General features: G+C 36.7%; 1 protein-coding gene across 1 annotated transcript in view; it reads left to right on the top strand.

Annotated features, from left to right (window-relative positions):
• The first annotated feature begins 1811 nt into the window (after positions 1–1811).
• DPY19L4 (dpy-19 like 4) overlaps positions 1812–22184 on the top strand; it is a 47705-nt gene continuing 27332 nt past the window's right edge. Inside the window, exons 1-7 of the mRNA XM_031439341.2 lie at positions 1812–1969; positions 6321–6431; positions 11627–11751; positions 13993–14083; positions 14361–14482; positions 14597–14742; positions 21046–21169. Of these exons, the coding sequence (XP_031295201.1) occupies positions 1954–1969; positions 6321–6431; positions 11627–11751; positions 13993–14083; positions 14361–14482; positions 14597–14742; positions 21046–21169 (735 nt within the window). The 5' untranslated portion in view covers positions 1812–1953. The remainder of the gene's footprint in view (positions 1970–6320; positions 6432–11626; positions 11752–13992; positions 14084–14360; positions 14483–14596; positions 14743–21045; positions 21170–22184) is intronic.

Below are 22184 nucleotides of genomic sequence, written 5' to 3'. Positions count from 1 at the left end.
ATGAGTGATATCATATGGTATATTTCTTTCTCTTTCTGGCTTACTTCACTTAGAATGATGATCTCTAGGTCCATCCATGTTGCTGCAAATGGCATTATTTTATTCTTTTTTATTGCTGAGTAGTATTCCATAGTATAAATATAACACAACTTCTTTATCCAGTTATCTGTCGATGGACATTTAGGTTGTTTCCATGTCTTGGCTATTGTATATAGTGCTGCTGTAAACATTGGTGTGCATCTGTCTTTTTGAAATAGAGTTCCCTCTAGATATATACCCAAAAGTGGGATTTCTGGATCATATGGTAAATCTATTTTTAGTTTTTTGAGGAATCTTCATACCATTTTCCATAATGGCTGCACCAAACTACATTCCCACCAGCAGTGCAGGAGGGTTCCCTTTTCTCCACAGCCTCTCCAGCATTTATCATTCATGGACTTTTGGATAATGGCCATTCCGACTGGTATAAGGTGATACCTCATAGTTTTCATTTGCATTTCTCTGATAATTAGTGATTTTTGAGCATTTTTTCATGTGCCTATTGGCCATTTGTATGTCTTCATTGGCGAATTATTTATTTAGGTCTTCTGCCCATTTTTGGATAGGGTTGTTTGGGGCTTTTTTTGTTATTAAGTTGTATGAGCTGTTTATATATTATGGAAATTAAGTCTTTGTCAGTTGCATCATTTGCCAATATTTTCTCCCATTCTGTAGGTTGTCATTTTGCTTTGCTTATGGTTTCCTTTGCCGTGCAAAAAAGCTTGACCCAGGTCTTTTCTGGGCAACTGATACATTCCACCGTGTTTCTAACTCCTCGTCCAGTGTCGTTTGTCAGGCAAAATATATTCACAGGCAACCAAAGGCATAAGAAGAGTTCCTGGAACTGTTTTTGCACAGCACTGAAAATTGATAGCTTCTCCTCAAATATCCTAACTTGATAAAGATACTATTAGGAGAGTCTTGCTACCTGCTAAGAATGGGACTTCCATAATTACCCCATGACTTCAGTAAATTCTTGTTTTCTTTTTTCCCTCTCATTCTAAAATGGGCATTTTGTCAGTTCCTAAATTTACTTCCTGGTACTGTTCAGGAGTGGAGGAGGGAGGCCCTGGTACGTTTAATGCCGGATATAATAAAAGTGAAGACAAACAGTATAACAAGTTAAAACTATGTTCCATCGCTGTGAAATATCTAAATGCACCCTCGTCCTCGCGCATTGACCCTAGTGTTACTGTTTTTGAAGAAATGTCATGAAATGTAAATGCATCTGTTTAACCACTTTGGGTGGTGAAACACACTAAAAGTACAGGCTTCTTTCTTGTAATGGTCAAGTGGCCTACTACACCAACGCGCAAACCCAGAGCGGCCGCGCTCTGAAATCACCCTGGGGATGCAGGAGCCGTGGGTTCCAGTTCTGGCTCTGACTAGCTTTGTGACTTAACACACTCGCTGGACCTCAGTTTTCTCTCGGCAAAATGGGGCGGGGATGCGGGGCTGGATCTGGATAGTCTCTGACTCCCGGAGTAGAATCATCGAAGTCCCGGAAAGCAAGCTCGGGCTCCCACCTTTTTGGTGAGAACGGGCGGGGGCACAGACTACTGCAGCGGGACCCCCGGGCTCCCCTTCCTGGGGGTGGAGGGCGGGTATTGGGCGGGGGGAGCGGGCTCCCAGCACCAGTCGTGGGCGGAGCCACCCGCGTCGGACCGCCTCCCTGCCCGCGCAGGCCCTGGCGCGCCGGCGAAACGCTCCGGCCGCCCCCCGCTCCCGGCACTCTGGTTCCCCGGCCGCCCGGGGGGACGCGGTTGGCGGCGACACCGGAGGGGGGCGGGTCAGGAAGTGGGGGCGCGGCGGCCGGGAGCGGGCCTGGGGCGGCCGAGGGCTTCGGCGACGCGGAGGGCTGGAGACTCCGGGCCGCGCGGGAGCCGGAGGGGCGCCCCGGCCTCCGCGGAGACGATGGCGGAGGAAGAAGGTGACCGTCCCGGGGTCCGGCGCACCAATTGTCGCCCGAGGTCTCGGGGAAGACGGAGGGGGCGGGAGGGGCCCTGAGGCCTGGGCGGCGGGTGGCCGCGGCGGGCGGGCGGGCGGGAAAGCGGGGCGGCGCGGGGCGGTGTGCGGGGAAATTCAGGAGAGGAGTAAATGGCCCGAAGTTGTGTCGGCCCGAGTAGGGAGCAAAGGTAGAGCTTCAAGTTGGGAATCGGGTAGGAAGAGAAAAAGCCAAGGTGGGAGTGGTTGAGAGGGAGGGGTGTGAGCACATGATTGATGCGATGGGAGACTTTATTTGGTTTCGAAGAGGTAAATGTAGGTACTGAGTGCACATTCGAAAGTGATAGTTGTTTGACCAAACGCCCATCAGTCTGAGTTCTCTCTGTGGATTCTGACGAATACAGAGTCACCACGGATGAGAGGAGCCACACGCCAAGGGGACGAAAAGAGGCAAGAGTTTGAGATAAACATGGTCAGGTGAATTGGGAGGGGATGAACAAGCAGAAACTGAAGACGGTCAAGTTCACTTACAGGTTTGGGGGAGATGGCAGGAGGAGGAAGGATGTAAGTGGTTTTCGGGGGATCAAGAAGCCAGAAGTGTCTCGAGGGTGAAAGTGGGTGGCCTGGAGAAAGCTTTTCAAAGCCCCTAGAGGGCCAGTGCCAAGAAAATTAATTCACTTAGAGTATTTATTCATAGACATTGATTTCTTCATTGAAATTGATAGGTATAAGAGAAAAATGGGGAGTTGTGAGGAACTTAGCTAGTGATAGATATTCTAGGAAACACTGATTATAATATCTTCATGATATCCATACTGTTGTCAGGCACAGATTTATGTAGACTGAGTAGTTAAGATTTTTCATTCTTTTAGAAAACATGGCTTTTTACCTTACTGAGGGGGGTTGTGAATGTGATCTAGTTAGTTTTAAGCCTTACTGAACTTACAAGAGTGCAAGGAGGAAGTTCCAAGAATTCAGTGGAAAGCAAGTTTTAAAAAATTGATTTTAAGAAGTGTTTGCTGCACTGTGACTTGCTGCTCTGTCCCTGTGCTTACACTTGTTCACATGTGCCTTCTCTTCCTTGAATTTTCAGTGTTAAACCTGATCTAAATTTAAGACACTCTACCTAAAAACAGCTTCAAAACCAAAACGCTTTGTAATTGGTAAGGAAGTATGTAATTCCATTTGTCACCTTGGTTTTATCTTTGGTTGCAGTATACGTAATACATTTTTTGATATTTTTAGCTTTTCTGACTAATTACAAATCCGTAGGGGTAGGTTGATAAGCCAGTGTATGTTTCCATGAGCAATTTCATGCTTAAGTTAAAGCATGAAAAAACTAATACTGCAATACTAAAAGTCTTTAATATTATATATCATGCAAAGGACACGTTGTTTTAGGAGGTTAAAGTTATACCTAACTAAATGATGTGATATGGGACCGATTAAAAAGACCATTTCCATTCTGTGATATAAAATGAAAAATGATTTTTGTAGAATTACAGATAATCCAAAGCAATGAAATACATCTTATATGGAACAATGAATGGATTTCAGTTTTGTAAAATTATAGTTTCATTCAACAATTTTTTTAATGCCATAAATATTTGGTTATCTGCTATGTTAGGTGCTGGGATATAATAGTCAACATTGAATGAGTAATTAAATTCTCATTTTTATAATCTAATAATGATGCTTATAGCAAACACGTCTGTGTGCTAGTCATTATTCTAAGTACTTTCCATTTATTAGGTACTCTACTTTTTTTCAAGATACGTTATTTTGTGTTCACTGTATTAAAATTAAACTAAATTGTCTATTTTACTTATACCCAAATGTTCTCTATATTGCTTTTTGCTTATTTTTCCCATTCACTTGGATTCTCTTCATTGTCCTGCGTTTTCTCTAAATAAATACTCTTTGGGAATCTCTTCTTTTGTTGCTATAGTGGGTCATGGTATTTATATTTGTGTTTCCTGGAAGAAATGTTAAAACAAAGAAAGAAGTGACAACCTTGAGTAGAAAGCAGTATTAACACTGCACTTGGAAACTGCTAGGTGTATTTGCAAGCCTGTTTGTAGCCCTGTTAGCTATCTCATGTGAGGAGCACTGGGCCAGAGACTGAAATAGCAGGTTATTTTAGTGACTATGTTATCATTTTTATTTAGTTTGACTTTTTCTTTACAATGCAAGAAGTATAAGATAGTGAAAAGGAAACCTGAACTCTATCCCAGAGCTTTGTTTTCAGAACTAATAATCTAGTTTGTGTCTTGCTTTGGCCTTTGTTGCTTATCCACCTTTCTGGGTGTTGTTTATCAGTTATGAAGTTATAAGATCAATATAGAGGAAATGAGGTAAAATTTACATCCAGTCAGTTTTGTTTTATCGCGACAGGCAAAAAATTAGTTTTGGGGACAAGGTTGACGATATTGGTTAAAAACAATACTGTATTTCCCACTGTTTGCTCCCACAGTTCAATGCCTCTGAGATTGGCATGTCTTAAAATCAGTACATATCTTTAAGATGGTAGTGTTTTTTCCCCCTTGAAATACTATCAGTTAAAATGTATGGCATCTTAGAATCAAGAAAATATAGTATAGATCTTTTATAGACTGTTTATTTGTATGATAAACATTGCTAACATAGATTCTTGAGAGATGACAGATTAAGATATGTATACTTCATAAATTATTTGGGGTTCTATGCAAAATTTTTGTGCAAATTGTACTTTTATAAATAAAATCCATTTATGTGCACAGAGAACACTATTAAAGTCCCTGTACGGTGATTCGTTTTATAGGGACTTTTTTTTATATAAATCAAAGAGAAATTTATTTTTTAAAAAGGAAAGTGATAACTTTTCTAAAGAACACTTTTTTAATGTGAATGTCCCCTTCCTTCCCAATTTGTCTGTATCTTAAATATGTGCTTTTAGACTCTGTCTAATAAGAAAGCCCTATCCTGTTGGTCACGTAATTTGTTACCTACCTCAACAGATTTATTAACTTGATTTCTGAAATTACCCAATTAAATTTTTTCAAAAATCCAATACTATCAATGTGTTTATTCATGCGTAACTACTACGTAAACATCTGTGGTTATATTTTTTCCTTGCATTCGTTTTGAACAAAATTAAAAACAATAACTTGCATCTGAAAACTTCATTTGGCTTTACGTAAATCTTCATTCTTGTTGACTGCTTCTAACTTCTGGTTTAACCTGTAGCAGGGGAAAATTAGAAGGGAATCATGAAGAAGGAATATATAAGTATTTATTAGTTGTCTCAGATTTGTATGCAGAGATGGTCAAAATCCATGGTATGGCTTTTCTAATGTCATTTTCTAATGTACTTACTGGCTTTACTGCTTAACATGACTGTAAAATAAATGATAGATAGTATAGAAATGGTTGAAAATTAGTCAGACAGTATCTAACTAAATAAACAGTATATTTTCCCTCCTCTTTTTAGACTCTTTTCATAGCCTTAAGTCATTACTAAGAGAAAAGAAAAAACTCTTCTCTGCTTCTATAAAGAGATAGATTCTTGCACCACCTTAAACCTTGAAAGGCCATCATAGTGTCCTGTATGTACACGACATTCATAGTCCACCTCATAAGAATTAGAGGGAGGAAAAGTAGTTAAGTTGAATATAGTAAATTCCTGTTTAATTTGGATTTACTGGTTTGGAGGTACTTTCTGCATTACATTTTTTTAAATAGAAAAAGATATAGGAAGAGTAGATAGTCTAATACTGGGAAAATTTTCTGAGTTTCCCAAATGTAGGGATTTTTATAGGTTTAGCCTATTTTCTAATACCTAAATCTGTAAAACTGTTGAATGATAATGATACCACAGCAGTGTGAAATTCTGCAGAATGTTCAGGATTATTTTAGAAAATGAAGTATAGTTTTACAATGAATGTATTTTATTATATTTTGATTTTTTTAAAAATGGTTAACTCATGAATGATGCATTTATACTCTCAGGTAACTAGAATAATAAGCTAATTTGTTACATAACACTGTTCTCCCATCATTCCAGGAAAGAGGTTGCTTATTCTGGGATATTTTAAAAATTGAATCGTGTCAGGAGAAGAACTTGTTGGTTTATCAATAGGACTCTGAAAACACAAGTTGGAGGCAGAACTTGTAGTATCTTTTTGTTTGTAGGAAAGGAAAGTTTTGTGGGGAGTACTAAAATAATTATGAAAAAAGTTACCTTTGGCACTAATAGATCTCCGTGGTCCTTTTCCTTAGTATAATAAAAGTAAATCAGTCTGTAATATAAACAGAATAATTTGATACACACATTGCAATAACTTCTCAAATATTTTAAGGACCAACTATAGAACTGCGCCAAAGAAAAAAGCCAAAGTCTTCCGAAAATAAAGAATCTACCAAAGAAGAGAAAATCACTGATACTCCAACTCCCGAAAGAACTCCAAAACGTAAGTTAGATAGATTGGGAGGTTTTGTGCTATTACAAAATTAGTTACGTGAGGTAGTATATTTTATATTAATATTCTAAGTGTATCCATTTATTTTGTCATAAGCGTGTGGTGATAGCAGTCACCTTTCATTAGGTCTTGCTGCAGAATACTTCCTAAGTCTCCCTGGCTTACAACAAACATTTATTTCTGATTAACAGTGCATGTGGTGGCTGTAGGTTGGCTGATGTAGCTTCGTATGTCATGGAGGAACACTCCCTGTTTGGGACGTGTTTTCTTGTGGCCGAGGAAAAGAGCAGGAGAGCAGGCAGAGTCATGCCTCTTAAAGCTTCTGCTGAACTGCCCCTTGTACTCACATTCTGTTGGCCCAAGCACGTGATACAATCAGGCCAGTGAGATGGAGAAGTCTAACTACAGGGAAGCATTGCAGGTCACATGGTAATGGGCAGGGATGAAAAATCTTTTTATAGGAAAGTACAAAATAGTCAAGAATAATAACAGTCTACCACAGTCTGGACTTTCGGCCATAACTATTCTCTTTTCTCCCTCAGACAAAATACACTTGGTACCTCCCCCACCCCAAGGAAGACACTCAGTCTTTTCCAATCAAGGCATCACTCCTGAAGCTCAAGGTCTTATCTCCATCAGGGTCAGCTATAACTCATTCTGATCCAGAGACCCGTGAACTAAAAAGACAAGTTATCTGCTCTGTCAGGAGCCCCCAAGACCACCCCCATGATCAGAGATTAGCTAGAATGAGTCACAAGTCTCAGAATACAGCCATCTTCACAGCTATGATTATTACAGTGAACAATACAGGACAAAATCAGGAAAAGGAAAAGGTCTTTGGGCTGAAGTCTATAAGAAACTTGGCAGATGCTTCTAGTGTTACTCTCCTGATGGAGTCACCCAGGAGTGTATCATTCCTTCAGCATCAAATTGTGACATTTGTATTCTTGTCTATGAAGTTACTGGAGTATGGCGCTGGCTGGAATCTAGGTAAAGAGCCAACAAAATTGTTCTTTTCTTTGCAAAATGAGTGATTTGATTTCTAAAAATTAAAGTATAATTAATGTACAATAAAATGCATAGAATCATAGGTGTTTAAATGAGTTTTGTTACTTGAATACAACTTAAGCTGTAGAACATTTCTGTGTCACAGTAAGTTCTTTTGTATCCATTTCTGTTATATTTCCCCTGTACCCCCAAGATAACCACTCTTCTGATATTTTTCAATATTGATTAACTTTGCATGTTCTAGAATTTTGCGTAAATGGAATCATACAACATTCATGCCTTTGTGTCTGGATTCTTTCACTTAGCTCACTGTGTTATTCTTTAAAAGTATAATCATTTTGAGATTCATTCATCTTGCTGTGTTTGTCCCTTTTTCGTGCCGGACGTTTGAGTAATTTCCAGTATTTAGCTATTATGAATAAGGCTTCTGTGAACATACTTGTACAAATCTTTTTGTGGACATCTGTTTTTATTTCTCTTAGGTGAATACCTAGGAGAGTTGCTGGCTAAGCTTAGGGAGAGATGTACTGTCACAAGAACTGCCAACCTAGATTGTAAAGGATACAACTATTCATGTCTTAAAATGATGAATGAGTCCCAAGCTTTCTACATGCTGGAAACAGGCTGAGTAGCTGCTCTTACCGTATCTTTCTTTGCCTTTGGGAGAGAAGTTGGTATTTGTGACTAATGGGGCAAACCCTGGAAGACCCTTCCATTTTTCCCAAATGTTTGCTGTTATTCCTGAAAGTGGATTGTACATTCCGTCCCTTACCACGTGGCTTGGAGTGCCTCTCTGACGCCAAGTATTCTTCCCTACCCCACTGTTCAGTTTATCAGCGTGACTCGCCTGGGCCAATGGAGTGTGAGTGGAGGTAGCAGTGTGCTGGTTCTAACCAGAAGTCGCAAGAGGCGCTGTATTTTTTTGCCCATTCTCCTGCTCTTTTCCTATTACAAGATCACCATGTCCCAAATAGGGACTGAACCCTTCCTGGAACTCTGAAGATACGAGAAGAGCCACAGCTAATCTGAAGTCTGGAATTGAGTGGAGAGGCCCTGCTGGCCCAAAATCCATAGCACATGAGTGAGAAGTAAACATTTGTTCTGTAAGCCACTGACAGTGTGGGGTTGCTTTTCTGTTACAGCAAAGCTGACTAATAGAGTGGTCATTTAAAACATTTTGGAAAATACAGTATAAGAAAGAATTAACAATCCAGAGATAACTATTATAAAATAGTATTTTCCCCAACTACAAACATATATTTTTAGGGTAGAAAACATGAAAATTAGAGAAAAGTATATAAAAAAATGCATAATTCCTGTAAGTAATAACTGTTTTTAAAATTTCAGCAATTATTGCTTATATTTTTTTCAAAGTGCTTATACTTTTCTTTTTACTTTTTGTGAAATTGAGTCCTACATTTATTTTCTTTTTTTTAAAATGTCATTAGCTTTTTTCCGTACTTGAAATATTACTTGACTATATCCTATATTATGATATTGACATTTATGTAATGTTCTTTTTTTCTTTTTTTGTGCATGATCAGCATTTTACAAATGAAGAGACTGGAGCATATAGAAGTTATCTAATTAGGCTTGTTTGTGACTCATAACTTTAAAATTGTTTTTAACTTTTTTTTGAGGAGGGGAGGTTTGTTTGTTTGTTTGTTTGTTTGTTTAAACACAGAGGTACTGGGGATTGAACCTAGGACCCTGTGCATGCTGAGCTGTACCATCCTCCCCAATATAACTTATTTGAAAGTCAGTCCTTTACTTTTCAGTTTTCCAATTAAAGTGATAATTTTTAAGAAATAATTTACAGGACCCAGAGTTCTTTATTTTCTCTAAAATATTTACACTTCTACCAAACACTGATAGCTTGATTCCAGCTTTGATTATAGTATCTTTCAAAAGCAAAATAATACTAAGGTAAGGCATTTATACATAGGATTTGGTTGAATTTTTTTTTATAATAGTCCTTGACAATTCGGATTAATTTGCCCTTGCCTAAGACTTGATTAAAACAAAACAGGAAAAGATACATGTTTAGAAACTTTGCCATGTTGCCATGGTAGATAAGTTTTCTTATTAGTTTCTTTGTAGTTGACATTGTGTCAACATTGCTTTAATTAACTACCTTGTATATTTTTGCAAGTATGCTTCTGTAGGCTAATACTAGTAGCTACTATTTACTGATCTCTTTCTATGTTTCAGGCTAAATGCTTTCCCTATGCTATTGGAAACTAATTTTAAAACAATTGTGTAATGCTGAGTCTAATATTTGATTTATCAGGTAGTGTCTTTGAATATAGTTCTTATTAATTTAATGATATGTGGCTAGTTATTCAATTTAATGTCTCTAGTATGCTATGCAAACAAATATTTATTAAATAATGTTTTGAAAATAGCTAAGATTTTAGTTTAGCTAAATTAATAACATTATAAAGATAAACTTGTCATTCAGTAACAATACTAGGCTTTGGGCCCTTAGGCCTGGGCTTATTGTACTGAATCTTTTTCTTTTTTTCTTACAGTTTTATTGAGATACAGTTGACATAGAGCACTGTATAAGTTTATGGTACACAGCATAATGATTTGACTTACATACATCATGAAATGATTATCACGAAAGTTTAGTAGATATCTCATATAGATACAAAATTTAAGAAATAGAAAAAAATTTTTTTTCTTGTGTTAAGAACTCTTAAGATTTACTTTCTTAACAACTTTCATGTATAACGTATAGCACTATTAATTATATTTATCATGCTTACTTACATTCTTAGTACTTATTTATAACTGGAAGTTTGTACCTTTTGACTGCCTTCATCCAGCTCCCCTACCCCCACCTCTTGCATCTGGTAACCACAAATCTGGTCGTTTTCTCTATGCGTTTGTTTGTTTTTGAAGTATAATTGACCTCCAACTCTATGTTAGTTCCTGTGATACAACATAGTGATTTAATTATTTCTGTAGACTTCAAAATGATCACCACCATAAGTCTGGTTGCCATCTGTCACCATACAAAGATGACACATAATTATTGACTATATTCCCCATACTGTACATTTCATACCTGTGATTCATTTATTTTGTGCCTGGAATTTTGTACCTCTTAATCTTCCTTACTTATTTCTCTCCTCCCCTCACTCCTCTGTTCTCTGGCAACCACCTGTTTGTTCTCTGTATCTGTGACTCTGTTTCTGTTCTGTTATGTTCATTTATTTTGTTTTTTAGATTCCACATATAAGTGAACTCATACAGTATCTGTTATTCTCATATTGAATCTGAATAGTTATAGCAGGAATAAGTCATCCTGTGTGTAGAAAATCTAAATGTGCTTTATGTTTTCATCAAGAAATATTTACATGTATATAATAGTTGTATATGATGTTTTAAATACATAATCATCAAAAGTCATTGAATTGTATACTTTATAAACAGCTGTAACTTATTGTATGTAAACTTTTTCTCAATAAAAAAATTGCTTGATAAGGAAAAAATAACAGTAGTAATTCCAAATGAACCTGTGCTTTTTTCTTTAGATATTTGGTAGTACAGTCCTTTTATTCCTTTTAAAATTAATAGACTTTAATTTTAAGAGCCATTTTCAATTTGTAGTAGAATTGAGCAGATAGTATAGTACAGAGTTCCCATTTTACATACCCCCACATGCAGAATTCTCCCTATTAACATTTTATACTGTATGGTACATGTTTTACATTTAATGAATTGATATTGATACATTATTTTTAACTGAAGTCCATACATTATTCAGATTTCCTCAGTGTTTATCTAATGTCCTTTTTCTGTTCCAAGATCCCATCCAGGATACCACATTGTGTGTAGTTATCATGTCCCCTTAGACTCCTCTTGGCTGTGACAGTTTCTTAGGCTTGCTTTATTTTTAATGACCTTGACCGTTTTGAGGAGCACTGGTCGGGTGTATTTTAGAAAGCCCCTCTACTGGAATTTGTCTGTTGTTTTTCTAATAATTAGACTGGGATGATGGATTTTGGGGAGGAAGACCACAGAGTTAGAATGCCATTTTTGTCACATCATATCAAGGGTACATACTACCTTCTTTTTCTTTTCTTTCTTTATTTTTTTTTCACTTTTTTTTATAAGTGCGTAATTATAAATATCAACCACATCTGATTACTTTTAATGTGCTTTTTCAGATATATTACTTCAGCGCTTTGCAAAGATTTTCATTGGCTGTCTCGCAGCAGTTACCAGTGGTATGATTTATGCTCTCTATTTATCAGCATACCATGAACGGAAATTCTGGTTTTCCAACAGGCAGGTAAGAAGAAAGAATTTTGAGCATGTGAAAATCTGTGTTGATATTTAATATTAAATGTTGGGTTTTCCAGGGAGCCAGACTATATGTATGATAAGTATGACAGGTGCTTTCTTATGTTATGGCTGTGAGCCATTAGAAACCAAATGGTACAGAAACTGTTTTGAGTCACAATATCAGTCTTGAAAAATTTAGTAGAACATGTTTTAAGGTCATAGAATAGAAACTATGAGGGTGCTTTCCTTCATGCAATTGATGTATGAGGGACTTTTGATAACAGTGAAATGTTATGGAGTCTAGTCAGCTTTTTAGGAGTTTTAGTAGTTTACATTTAAGAAGTTTCAGCCTCAAAATATTTTAATTTTTGGATTGCATGATTTGACTGTTTTGAGGGGCTGAAAATGATTAACAGGCATAACATTATTAAAATGTCGCCTCATATTAGTATGTTTAATGTTTAGCTTTAAATTGTGTGTAATCCACAGACTCTTTACTCAGTAGTTATATTCTTAATTCATTTGACCTTTGAATAAGTTCGTTTTTAGACTTACATTCACAATCAAATGTATTTGTAATATGTGTTGGCAAAGTTCACAGTATTATCCATTGACTCTAAATTTTTTTTGTTTTTGTTTTCAGCCCAAACCCTTTTGTTGTTGTTCTTATTTTTTGAGCAAGTAGTCAAGCTGACTAAATGTTTTTAAACCTTTGATTTACCTAACACCACCGAAACATTTAACTGAATAATTACTGAGCCATATTGATTTGACCAAAGCTGTTATTTTAGCATATCTTGTTTCCTTGAAAATGTTATGAAGATTAACTGTTAGTAGTTCTCAACGCTGTATGTACAATAAAATCGTTTGGGAGCTTTATAAAAATAACCTCCCTCATGGATTCTTAGGGAGGGGTGAGGGGATTGTCTAGGATCAGTATTACATACAGTCTTTCCACATGATTCCATTGTGTAGGCAGAATTGAGAACAACCAAAGGTTTGAAAGTATAGAAGGCATTCATCAAGAACCTTGTTTTCAAATTTGGCACAACATTGTAAAATGATTATAAATCAAAAAAAAAAAAAAAAAAAAAAAAAAGAACCTTGTTTTTCAGACCATTGTGATGAGCCAGAGGCATTGGCATCATCTGGGAGCTTTTTCAGGCTTGCAGATTCTCAGCCACACTTTAGAGTCAGAATCTGTGTTTTAATAATATCTCTAGGAGTTTTATATGTACATTAAAGTTGAGAAGCACTCAGGAGTTTTACATCTTTGAAATTTTAGAAAGAAACAAATCTGTATCCATTTATAACAAATCATTTTAAGGAAATTTATTTAGATTAATAAACTCTAAATGAGGAAAAAAAAAAGATTTCCTGATCAAATAGATCTAGGAAAGACTTTGTAGAGATTCACAATGCATAATGTATACTGAAACTCTGAGAAGTCTTGCAATAAAGAAACCCATTTACCTGTTTAATCTAGCATTTCACACAGCTTATGTAACTGCAGAACTCATAGGAGACGCCCATTTATGCCTTAGGAAGTTCTGTTGATCAAACTTCAGGGAAACATTTCTCATATCTTTTGTATTAATTGATAGATATTGTGCATGAAAATAGGTTTCATTTTAAAAGATTTTATAGATTTATGAAAGCTTGATTCAGCATCAAAAGCACAAGGTTTCAGTGTTTTTGACCATCTATATTCTTGGTTCTATGTAGCCTAATTTTAGGAATTTTAGGATTTACTTACATTTCTAGAAGTTTATTTGAAAAGCAATGATTAGTTATCTTCTGCTCTTGAAAACTGCTAATTAAGGGCTTGCTGTTGTGAATACATAGGGAAGCAGAATAGCAGTAGAATATAGAACTTTCTTCTTAAACTTATAATTTTTATGGACTTCTAACACCTCAATCATCATCTTTTATTACCTGCCATACTATTCTTGTGATCCATATGGCACTTCTTTGGGTTTTCCTTCTAGATTTTTCTTATATATAATAGGTAAGTAACCTATGCATTATAATACATTTTCAACCTGAGGTGTTTCATTAAAATGATTGCCAGATTGTTGAAAAGTTTAACCTTATTAATATGGCCACTGGTGATTAAAGTAAAATTCAAATATGTCTTTGCATAAAAGCATAAAAAATGGCATTAGTTTGGAATATGAGAAGAGAAAAAGAAGGTTGCAGCTGAAATTTAAGACACTGGTATTTAAATAATCATTTTACTTTTTTTTAGGAGCTTGAGCGAGAAGTCACATTTCAGGGCGATAGTGCCATTTATTACTCTTATTATAAAGATATGTTAAAGGCACCTTCCTTTGAAAGAGGTATGGTAACCACATTTGTATGTTCAATAACAATATTTTTCTAAAATAAAACATTGTTCTTCTATGTGGGAGCCCTTGAATGTGGAGATTTGTCTCAGAATATAGGTATTGCTCTTTTTTGTAGGTAATTTAAAAAATTGGAAAAATGAGGCACAGAGTATTATATTTTGAGATCTTTCTTGATAATAGCTTAAAATATTTGATGACCTCTGAATAACATGTTTAATTCTTATAACAGCAGAATGAATGATGTGGAGGACAATTTTTCTCACTTCAGGTGTTTATGAACTGACACACAATAACAGAACTGTATCTCTGAAGACTATAAATGCCGTGCAGCAGATGTCTCTGTATCCAGAACTTATTGCCAGCGTTTTATATCAAGCAACTGGTAGCAATGTATGTGTTTCTTAGGACTTTAATATTTATTTTCTCACATATTTACAGATCCTGAAAATTATACGCTGTCATTCTGTTATCTCCTTCACTCTCTTTATTTTCTTTCTCAATTAGGAGATTATTGAACCAGTGTATTTCTATATTGGCATTGTTTTTGGATTGCAAGGAGTATATGTTACTGCTCTATTTGTTACAAGTTGGCTTATGAGCGGAACTTGGCTAGCTGGAATGCTAACTGTTGCATGGTTCATAATTAACAGGTAAGAAAGGTGTTTTTAAATAAGTCTTACAGTTTTGTGGCTGTGGTAGTCAGAGTTCTAAAAATGCCTCCTTCCCCCAAAACCTTCTGTGCTCTGATTCCTGCCTGTGATGTATGATGGGACATCATTCCTGTGGTTACGCTATGCTGTACAGCATAGTTGACCTTAAGGTAGGAAGGTTACCTGGTGGGCCTGATCTTGTCGTATGAGCCCTTGAAAGTGGGCAGCTTTCTGTAGCTGGTATAGAAGGGAAGTCAGATTTACTTGAAGCATGGGAAGCCTTGTTGCTGGACTGAAGTGAGGATGAAATGAGCTCTGCCAACAATCAGTGAGCTTGTAAAGGGACTACAAGCCCCGGATAAGAATGACAGCCTCAGTTGATGCTGGGATTTTAGCTTAAGGAGACCCTGAACAGAGAGTCCAGCCAGACTGTGCTGGGTTTGTGAGCTAATTTGTATTATTTTAAGCCACTACGTTTGTGGTCATTTATCATGCAACGGTTTAAAAATAATCCACCCACCTCTATCACTCTTTTTTCAGACACAGCAGCGTTAGTGTACGTGGACATACCTCCTCTTCCCTCGTTTCTTTAAAATTGATGACGTAGCTTCAGGAAAAGAAGGAAGAGGTACCAGATGTGTCACTATTAAGTTAACTACTATATTAGTCTATTACAGTGTCCGTTGAATTAATAAATCTATTCCTTTTGGCGATCAAAGGGGCCTCAGTTCTTTAACAGTGAGTACAAAGAGAATGGGGGTTGGAGCTTCTTTGAAATGGAGGACTGGTTTGAGACACGTCATAAAAGTTTTCCTGGCATTGGTCAGTGTCAAACATTTATTTTTTGAATGATGCTTTTTTTGCTTTTGAAAGTGCCTCCTTCTCATAGCACTTTCCCCCGATAACGCTTAACATGATTAAATTTGAAAAAAAATGAGACATTTCTTCTGTTACACATTTTCTTCTGGCAGCTGCCAGATGAAAAATGTGATATTTTCAGGTTACTGAGATTCAAGTTAAGGGCTGTATCTCTTACTAGGATTTGTTTAGTCACGTGCTGGCAGCAATTTGATGTAAGGGATTTTCAAAACCTTCCTTAGAAGTTTTTAAGTACATGGCGGGGGAGAGTATAGATCAGTGGTAGAGCACATGCTTAGCATGCATGAGGTCCTGGGGTCAATCCCCTCTACCTCCATTTAAAATGAATAAACAAACCTGATTACCTGCCCCTGCAAAAAAACCAAAAGAAAAAAGTTTTTAAGTATAGCTGTCCACCTTTATAGTTAAGTATATTTCTTCTTAAAAGTATAGGGATGAACGATACTTTATTACTACAAAAACTGTATGTACATTGTGGAAAATTGAGACCAGCAAAAATAAAATAATAATTTCACATTCTCACCACCTAGAGACCACTCAGCATTGTTTATATCTTTGTGCATATTCTTTTTTAAAATTATTATTATTTTTATTTAATTTATTTATTTTTTGAAGGGGGAAGTAATTAGGTTTATTTATTTACTAATTTTTTTAATGGAGGTACGGGAGATTGAACCCAGGACCTTGTGCATGCTAAGCATGTGCTCTATCACTGAGCTCTATCTGCCTCCCCCAATTGTTATTATTTTTAATTGAAGTATAGTCAGTGTACAATGTTGTGTCAGTTTCTGATGTACAGCATGTTTCAGCCATACTCTTTGTGCATATTCTTTTGGACTTTTTTCTGTGTGTGTATATCTTTGTGTGTATATATATATTTTTAACCAAGATGAGATGTATTACACATACTGTTTTATATGCTGCTTTCTTTATTCAGAAGCCTCTACCTTTCTATTTCAATAACTTTTTATCTTTTCTAATACCCAGTCCATGTTAGAGTTTCCTGGGTTGACCCCAAAGTATGGTCTGTAGCTGGTTTATCCAAACCAGTATTTAATCCAGGACTACGTATTACATCTGGTTCTTACATACCTTAATTCCTTTTAAATCTAACATAGTCCGTTTTTTTTAATGACGGTTGGCTTTTTGAAGGGACCAGTCAGTTGTCCTACAGAGTATACCACCTTGTGGATTTCTCCTGTTGCTTCCTTGTGGCGTCGTTTAACTCCTCTGTCACCTGTGTTTCTGTAAGCTGGAAGTTACATCTAAAGGCTTGATGGATTCAAGATAAACAATTCTCATTAGCATATATTGTAGATGATGTGTTTTTCATGTTCTGTGACTTTACAAGTTACATCGTATTTAGTTGGTCTAACCCTGGTGAAGCTGAACTTGACTGCTGGTTTGAGGGATGACAGTCTGATCTCTCCACTGAATAATTATGTTTTCCCCTTATGACTCTAAAGCAATCTATGTGGTGTTCTGGGGCACCAGATGAATGTCCTTTTCACCATTAACCACTTACCTAAGGGTTATAACTGCAGTTGACAATCTTTGCTGAAATCAGTAATTTCACAAGGGCTTATAAAATTATATTTTTCTATTTTCAGTAGCTTTATTCACTCTTCAGAAGTAGAGTTTTTCTTTATTAACCAGGTTCTTTGGTTACCTTTAAATTCAGTTACTGTTAGAAAGTAGACAAATGCTTAACCTCATTTTAGTTACCAGTTGCTATGTATGAGATTGTTTTTAATAGCTGTCTCACATAGTGACAAAAACTTTTTCTGATGTTCTCTTTTTTAAGCATCTTTCCATACATGGGGATTTGCATTGATTCAATAGGGCTAAAATACATTACCATCATTGCTTTTTTTGTTGCTGTAATTGTTACGACTTTGGTAGATAAGAGTCCTTTCAGGCTGGCTTCTGAGTTCTTTTGACACATCTTATTAATCTCTGAAAGCTTTTTTGCTTTCTGGCTCAACAGGAAGAGCAGGCTCACCTTGTACATTCCTGTGAAAGATTTGGAATTAGCCTCTATTCTATGGAGCTTTGGCTCCTTTTAGCGTAGAGTAGTGTTGGAGAATCTGGTGTGGGCGCTAGGGGTATAAGATGACTTCTTGTTAAGTCAGAAAGTGCCTGTTAGAGAATATTTTAAATTGCCATGTGCTTTTCTAAAATTCAATTAGGATTCATTGTTAGAAATCTTAACAGCACACTCACAAAGTTATTTTGGTACTCATAGACTAGGTCTAGACATGTCTTGCTTTTTAGAGTGGAAGAGTATTTCATACCAACAAGCATTATTTAAAATAGAAACATTTAAAATAAAAACCTTCTAAAAGGATTGCTTTCTTGATTATGTAATGCACTAGTTATTACTGCATAACAGGTCAACCCAAAACTTAACAGCTTGAAAAAACAAACATTATTTCACAGTTTCGGAGGGTCAAGAATCCAGAGTGACTTAACTGGGTGGTTCTGGCTCAGGCTTTCTTGTGAGGTTGCAGTCAGGAGTTGGTTGGGGCTACTGTCATCTGAAGGCATCACTGGCCTGGACCATTTCCTCAGCTCCCTTGTGTGGCTTTTGCAGGAAGCCTCGGTTCCTTGCGGGCTGTTGGCCTGGAAGGCCTTAGTTTCTCATCACATGGACTCTTCAGAGGGCTGCTCACAGCTGGGCTGCTGGCCTCCTCTAGAGTGAATGAGCCTAGAGAGAGTGGAGTGAGTCACAGTGGAAGCCAGATATCTTCTATAACCTAAGCTTGGAAATGACAGAACATCACTCTGCCCTACTCTGTTGGTGCTGCAGGCTAACTCTGGTGCAGCGCGGGAAGTGGCTGCACAGGGCGCACTACCCGGAGGCAGGGACCATTGTGAACCATCTGGGAGGCTGGCTACCACCTACAGTGAACTTTAATACTCATTTCATTTAATCCCTGGACCTTTCTTCATCAGAAGTTCAAAGAGAAAGCCCAGGCAGCTTTTCCATTTAAAAATAATGGTATTAAAGAATAACAAGACTCCCTGTCAAGTAGAATATTTTAGACATCTAAGTGAGACTTGAAGGCAGTTGCCTTATTTAATGACAGTCCAGTTGTTCTATTAATCTGCCTTATTTAATGACACAGTATATCCTGGGTAGCTGGAGCAGGAGTTAGGTGGAAAAAGTAATGTGATATATTCTGTTTTGTTGTTTTTTGTTTTAGGAGAGGTAACTAGGTTTATTTATTTATTTTGATGGAGGTACTGGGGATTGAACCCAGGACCTTGTGCATGCTAGGCACTGCACCCTACCACTCAGCTATATACCCCCTGATATATTCTGTTAAAATGTGTCTTTTGTAATTGAAACATTCTTAAGTAGTTTTTATGTGTTTCTTTTTCATTGTTTATTTTTATTGGTATATTTCTTTTACTGCAAAATATATTTTAATGCCATGAAAGAGTATGCTCTTTTTTATTCATCAGCTTTAGTTTATATATGATAGAAAAGTATAAAAAGATATTGGTCATTATATTGTGATTATTAGTTGTGTTCTTAATGACATTTTGTGTTACCTGTTCCTCAATATCAGAAGGGCAAAGTAGGATTATAAAATAGCTCCTGTTTGTTCAAACTAGGATGTAGGCATACTAGAAAATTCAAAGAAATTTCAGGAAACAGCACTGTGCAGACAGTAGTGGGGGGAAAAATCAGAGGCAAATGACTCCCTTTGAACAGACTTATCACCAAAATGGTCTAACCTGACTCCAGTCTTCACATATAAACAATATAGAAATTATTCCTGGGTCCCCACTGATCTCATCTATAAATACATACCTGGGTATCACTTTCAGTACAAACATCTTTATATTTGAAAAACAAAATATATCTGATTTAGAAGTCTGTATTAAATTTAATCTTTGGCCAAGAAAGGGTAACTGTGTACAGTGGTAATTAATAAAAAGGTAGGATGCAGGGAGTGCGCGTGTCCCAGCATTAACAGAAAATAGCACGTGATGCTGGTTCTGTGATAATGATATTGGTGTACTCAGGATGCTTGTGGAAGTGTGAGGTCTTTCACTTTTAGATGGTAGTTTTTCCTAGGAATTTTATTTTATTCCAAGGAAGTAATCCAAAAAAGAAGGAAAGAGTTCACTGCTTAAACTTACTAATATAGTGATATTTGTAATAATATGAAAAATTAGAAAGTTAATATTTCTAAATATAAGGGAGTGGTCAGGTAAATTGTAATCCATCAGTGCAAGGGAACGTGTAGCCAGCAGAAGTTACACTGATACAGCTTAGCTGCTTTTCAGCGTTCACACATTACACGTTGACATGCCAGATTGTTTTACACAGCTAGTCTAAGCCAGGGTTTCTCAAACTTCAGTTGTGTATGTTGACATGGAGTCATACAGCTTATGCTTTTTTTGTTTTTTGTTTGCTTTTCACTTAGCATAATTATTTTGGGATTCACGTATGAAGGGTCTGTCAGCAGTTCATTCCTTTTATCCTGGGTAGTATCCTATTGTACGTCCCACAGTTTGACTGAACTCAGTTACATGCAAGCATGTCCGTCTCCATTAGGAGAATTATGCAGCAATTTTCATGAAGTTTTTTGAGCAATAGCACCTTTGTTTTTTGTGTGGGAAATAGCCACTGAGTGTACGAGATCCAGATTGAATTATTGCTGGGAAGGGAGACCATTGTGGAGTGAGGATATGCATAGAGGACCACAGGCTCTCAATGAAAACTGATTAAGGAGGGACTTTGGAGGAGCCTTACAAAGACATTCTGTATTTGCGATTTGGAGAATTTTCAAAGCTCTCTAGATAACATCACATACAGGACTACTGTGATGTTAATTCTGGGTTACCTGCTGTTTGAAAAGAGGATTAAATTAGATATCAGAAGACATGCATTGTAATCCTAATTGTGTCCTTTACCATCTGTGTGATTTGATTAAGTCATCACCTCTCTGAGTTTCATATTCCTTTTATATAAGGGTTAGTATATGATCTTTGGATCGGCCAAGCCTGCTAATTATGTGGCGCACATTGTGCTCTAGAGAAGGGCAGCCATCTCATTAAGGGAGGGGAGCGTGAGGGGCTGAACTGCAGTGTACCCTGCAACAAGTTGTGTGTTGTAGCATGAGCTGTATCTGCCCAGAGCAGGGATGCCTTTTTCAAATACGCACAGAGGCCCATCTCTTCATCAGGCATTGCACAGCAGCACTAAGTCTTCCTGGGTGGGGGGTGAGGTGGGGGTGAAACACTATTAATTTGTCCAGAGAGATGTTGTGTAGGTAATGGTGGCTCAGTCTGTGCCTTCCTCACAGGATATGGAGGACAATGATATGTGTGTGAGAGTGCCTTGAAAAGTACAATATTACACAAATATAATGTCTTGCTATTTTGCTGTTCATCTGTGATTTATTTTAGGGTAGATACAACAAGGATTGAATACTCCATTCCTTTAAGAGAAAACTGGGCACTACCATATTTTGCATGCCAAGTTGCTGCACTTACAGGCTATTTAAAAAGCAACTTAAATACTTACGGAGAGGTAAGATACAAATATTTGTCACAATTAAGTCTGATGTATTGCAAATGTGGTACATAATTTCAAAGCTAATCTTAAAAGTTAAGTTATATTCAGTGAAATCTTGTTACTACACAACAAAGGATACATTTAGATAGATAGTCTCATTATAACTGTTCTGTAATCTGATTGATAGTAAATTATTTTTAGAAGAAAGAAGGTGTTATATTGTTTTAGTGCAGTTACTTGACAAATATGTGAAGAATATCTTACTTTGAAAATTAATTTGTCTATTATTATCTTACCATTTCTGTCACTTCTGGAATAATAATGGCCTTTAATCATCAAATTAATGAAGATATAAAGAGTGACTGCAAGTGACAGCAGTGGTGGCATTGCGTGTTTCCTGTTTACCCTTATGTTTTCTACGACTGAGGTGTATGTAGGCTAGTGAGTTTCAGGAGAGTGCCAGTTAGTTTAGATTCTTACTTTTGTTGTTGCCATAAACCCTGCAGGCAGTCAAATAAAGCTTACAGATTCTGTCTCAGAATAATGATTTTTTAAAAATTGTGGTCAGTTACAGTGTGTCAATTTCTGGTGTACAGCATAGTGTTCCAGTCATGCATACACACATATGTATACACACACACACACACACACACACACACACATATTTAAAATAATGATTTTTAAATGCATAAAATAAAATAAATGTGATTATAAAAGATAGTTACAATGAAAGTGACTGAAATATAGCAATCCTTTGACAGTCTGCCTGTCTTGGGGAAGGATTCCTGGCTAGAAGAAGAAACCATAGGGACCTGGTTGGCTAGGAAATAGGCTTCACTTATTGTTCCTTTTTGAAATCACTGAAAAATGTGCTCTCCTCTTTTCATTGATGACATAGCGAGCTTTTCATTTCATTTTTCATAACTCTGGTATTTCCTTTTTTATCTAAAATAACATGAACACATTTTAAATGTGTAATTTGCCTCTTGTTGGGCTTAAATAAAGTGCTTTTTGACAGAGAATATTTTTT

This window comes from Camelus dromedarius, chromosome 20, assembly GCF_036321535.1.
Source record: "Camelus dromedarius isolate mCamDro1 chromosome 20, mCamDro1.pat, whole genome shotgun sequence".
In the NCBI taxonomy this organism is placed as follows: domain Eukaryota; kingdom Metazoa; phylum Chordata; class Mammalia; order Artiodactyla; family Camelidae; genus Camelus; species Camelus dromedarius.
The sequence above is the reverse complement of the archived record's forward strand: the minus strand, read 5'-3'. Positions and strand labels throughout refer to the sequence as shown.